This window comes from Gavialis gangeticus, unplaced genomic scaffold (assembly GCF_001723915.1).
Source record: "Gavialis gangeticus isolate Ggan-Ray unplaced genomic scaffold, GavGan_comp1, whole genome shotgun sequence".
NCBI lineage: Eukaryota > Metazoa > Chordata > Crocodylia > Gavialidae > Gavialis > Gavialis gangeticus.
The window spans coordinates 18,087,088-18,091,363 of record NW_017729008.1 but is presented as its reverse complement, the minus strand read 5'-3'; the positions used below and the strand labels follow the sequence as shown (position 1 = coordinate 18,091,363).

The window sequence follows — 4,276 nt, the reverse complement described above, 5'->3', positions numbered from 1 at the left end:
TTCCGGGCCCGCGGCATTTGGTGCACGGAGGCTCCGCGCCTCTTCTCTGCCGGGATGATCCCGGAGCGCAGGCTACTGCGCAGCGGCTGAATCCGGAGTCGCTTCGATTTGTCTGTCTCCGAGCAAAGAGACGGATGTGCCGTTTGCCTCGAGGCATCTACATACTGCCGTACATCTGCCCTGTAACCCACTGGTTTTTTTCGGACCCTTGGCAATGGACTTTAATATACTTTTTTTTGCAAGTGACTAGATTCCTTTCTAACCCTGTCACGTGCTCAAGGTGCCTTGTCTTGGATCCTGCTCGGCCCCTGTTCTCTTCTGTATTTATGTTTAAAAAATAAAAGGGGGGTAGGTACTTGGAATGAGCCTGGAAATGGATGGAGTAAGCAGTGGGGTTCCCTCTCCCCCTTTCCCATGCCCATGTTAGCTGTTGGATATCAAGATACTAGCTTTGGGTTTGGGTAAAAAAATAGTGAATTGTGAAAGAAGAGATATAAGGAATTACAGGAGCTGGTTAGTTTAACAAAACCTTGTGAAAGTAGCTCCTGAAGTAGTGGGGGAGGGGGGTGGAATAGGGAGTTTTTGGGAGGGGGTTTGGTTTTGTTTGTTAGGGTTTTTTTGAGACCAGGTACTCTCTGAAGTAGTTCTGGTCATCCAAGGGTAGCAGGCCAAGTGACTTGGCTGGCTAAGTGACTTCACAACAAAGAGAATCTTTCACACAATGGCTGTTGCTTTTATCAAAGCCCTTCAGGGCAATTCATGTGCCCCAGGAAGAGCAAAATCCTCATGCACCGTGTTAGTATAGAATTCCAGGAAGAATACCAATATTATAAGTCCTCTTCTGTAATGTCTAAATAGGTTTCTATCTTCCATGTCCAGCTATATGCTGAAAATTTGAGACAAGCATGCTTTGTTTTTCATATAGCAAGAAGTTGAAATCATATTTTAAGGGCAAGATAGAATCCAGACTTATCTCTGGCATTACTAAGGTTTACCACAGTATCGTGGCTGAATAAAATAAATCCCAGAATTGTACGGCAAACCTTACAGCTGACATGTTATCTATAAATCCTGGCTGTAACAGCGCTGTAAAAGATACCATGTACTGGGGCTCAGTAAAACCTCTCAAACCAGGTTTGAAATAATTACTTTTTCAACTTTCAAATATTAACAGATGGTGATCTTCCAAAATCAACCGATAGCCTGGATGCAAACCATCTACAGAAACTTATTCAACTGCTAGAGTCTACAGATGATCCATTGATTCAAGAGCAAATATTGGTGACTTTGAGCAACAGTGCAGCCTTCTCTGACAATCAAGTAAGTATTGTTCTGAAGAAACAATTGCATTTCAAAACTAGCCCATGTGGAAGATGAGAACCCTCATTTGTAAATGTGTAAGCATGGGACTAGAGCTTCATGCTAATCTTGGTTTAAAAGCTGTGACCATGTGCAGGTTGCTTAATCTTGCCTTAGTTCTCCATCCATACAGTGAGTATAATTTACCCACAGTAGGGCCTTGCTTTTCTAACCCCTGTGGGACTGTCTCCCATTTATACATTTCAGTGTTTTATGTGTATGTGGGACATCTGTAATATAAAGTAGAAGCAAAAAGAAAGAGGAATATTAAAAAAATCATACATAGCAGTCTAGGAGGGGGTTTTTACAATATTATGGATTCTTGTACCAAGAAAAAGCCCTGTGGATGCACAAGTCGCTGCTTTTGCATTTATGGTAACTAAGCTGGGAGGTCATGTAATCTGAGTGGTCACATAAATGGGGTTGATATAAGCAAGAACCTACTGTACTTAATATGGCTATTGTGATCCAATTCTGTTGTATAGTTTCACATTTTCAAAGTGCCATATGCGTGTATTACCGCTAAATTTTATATGACATCATCTGATAGGTTTAATCTGAGAGATGCTGAGTTTCTGTAGTTTCCAGAACTAGACCTGAAACTTGCTTTAACAATCTAATCTCTATTTGTCTTCATAATGTTCTGATATTTGCACCATGTATAATCACAAATCAGTGCCTACCAGTGAATCTACTATTCCATTTGGTTGGGAATTTGAGAAATTTCTTTGGGAGATGTATATTTTTTGTGGAATCTGTAACAACTTAAACTGCAAACTCCTATACTTTTTTTTTCTTTAGATGCTTCTCATAGTTGTAACAATATTCTCTGAGCTACACTCAGTAGACAGCATCTCAGTAGGACGATGGGGATGTGAAGAATCTGAGACTTTATTTTGAATCTTATTAAAACATGTGATGGCTCTTTCTGGAGCATAGAAAGAGACAGATTTTTTTTTTACTTTGAACATTCATATCCCAGGTAAAAGGAAGCTAAATTTTAGACCTGTTGTTAATAATAATAATAATAATAATAATAATAATAGCAACCAGGGGTGGCAATGGCAAGTTTCCAGATACCATCGAGAAGTTATTGCTGAGGGAAGCACTTGTAGTTATGAGAGTTTGTTTTGCTGTGTACTATCCCATTGTAATATTTAATCCTTTTATATAAGATGTTTTGCCTTTTTATTGGAAGCTACCCTAAGCCTTTTTTGGGTGAGGAGGCATATAAATCTAATAAATAAGTAATACTGAACCTGACTCTCTAAACTTTCATAGCATAACATACTATTGAATTGAGGCATTTGCAAAGGCCTGGCAGCATTGAATAGATTGTTCTTTAAAGTAAGTGTACATTTATTGCCTTTGTCTGAAATGCTTAGCAAATATTTTGCTAGCATTTTTTTTACCTTGTAAGTAGAGATGTTTTACTCTTTTCATATATGGGGCTGTATTCTGGCCTAAACAGAGCTATTGTTGCTTTAATGGAAAGTAGCATGTGTAAAGCCAAAATGTGTCCAATTAATTACATATTTTAATTTGCTAAATTAAAAGTAGTTGTTCAACCCTGATTCTTTACCGTTTTACAACTTTCTTAATTTGGACAATTTTGCAAGACTTATGTACTAAATATTACAGAAAAATGTGAGTGTGTACTTTGTCTACTGAAAAATTACATCTGAAAATAAGGTGATTATATCTAACCAGTTACTATAAATCGGTACCAAAATTTCAAAGGGAATAATATTTTAATCTACTATGTAGAAAAGTATGCCAATATTTTTTGCTTAAATAGAAGCAAATCATGAAGTCCCTTTTTTCCCCTTTAATTTACCCGTTTATAGTAAATGGCATTTTTTTCCCCATTTTTTCCCTTTTTTTAGAGAAGATTTCAGGATTTCTTTTCGAGGATTAGCAGTAATCTCATTTAATTTATCTCTTTGCCTTTTAGGATATAATTCGAAACTTGGATGGCCTTTCTGTTATTGGAAAAATGGTCTCAGATAGCATCCCCAAAGTTAAAGAAAAAGCACTGAATGCACTCAATAACTTGAGTATGAATGTTAAAAATCAGGAAGAGTTAAAGGTAAGTACTTAATTTTGTTAATATATTTTGCCTCTTAACATAAAATGGTCTAGAGAATGATTATTAAAGAGGAAGATGCAGGAGTGTTTGGAAACCAATGGTATATACAAACCAGCAAATTCAGATGGATGATAAGGTCCAGAGGAATGGCCAAGTGTATTCAATCACTAATAGTTCTAAAAGTCCAGATCCTGTTCCATTTACCAATTATCAAAATCTACGTAACTACCCAGCCAAAAACGTCTCGTCTCAGGCGAGTGATCCTGTTTCACCTAGGGAGGTATACGGCAGCCCACTGTGTCTCTAAATCCACTCAGGCTAAAAATGATCTATACCACTGGGCTACTGGGCAGAAAGTACATTGATCCTATGTGTCTCTCTTGTGACCTAGGCACTTAAAGCTGAGATGAAAGCACATTTAATGGTTTTTATGAGGGATTCAAGTGTTGAGTCTCAAACTTGGAGACTTAGGGTGTGTCTACATGAGACATTTACTGTGGAGTTGAGTAATTAGCCCTGCAGTAAATGTCTTTGCATCTATGTGTGCAGGGCTATTAGGCTGAAGTAAACTAATAAACTCCACAGCAGGTTACTACATGTAAATACAAATCCACCTGCTGTGGAGGTTTTTTACTCTGCAGCACTGCACAGGTAGATGCTGATGTGGCTGGCAAGGACACAAGGGTGCTTCAGTGCAGGGGCTGCTGCTGGCTGGCCTTGCACTGGAGCACCCTCATGCCCCATCCAGCTCCTCTGCAGCACATTGAGCTGGATTGGAGCAGCCCCACGCTACCAGGCTGACCCCCAGGAAGCCCTTGCCAGCCAGGG

General features: G+C 38.9%; 1 protein-coding gene across 1 annotated transcript in view; it reads left to right on the top strand.

The window, feature by feature from the left end:
* ARMC10 (armadillo repeat containing 10) overlaps window positions 1-4,276 on the top strand; it is a 24,642-nt gene that overhangs the window by 1,043 nt on the left and 19,323 nt on the right. The window contains exons 2-3 of the mRNA XM_019509332.1: window positions 1,141-1,320; window positions 3,314-3,448. Of these exons, the coding sequence (XP_019364877.1) occupies window positions 1,141-1,320; window positions 3,314-3,448 (315 nt within the window). The remainder of the gene's footprint in view (window positions 1-1,140; window positions 1,321-3,313; window positions 3,449-4,276) is intronic.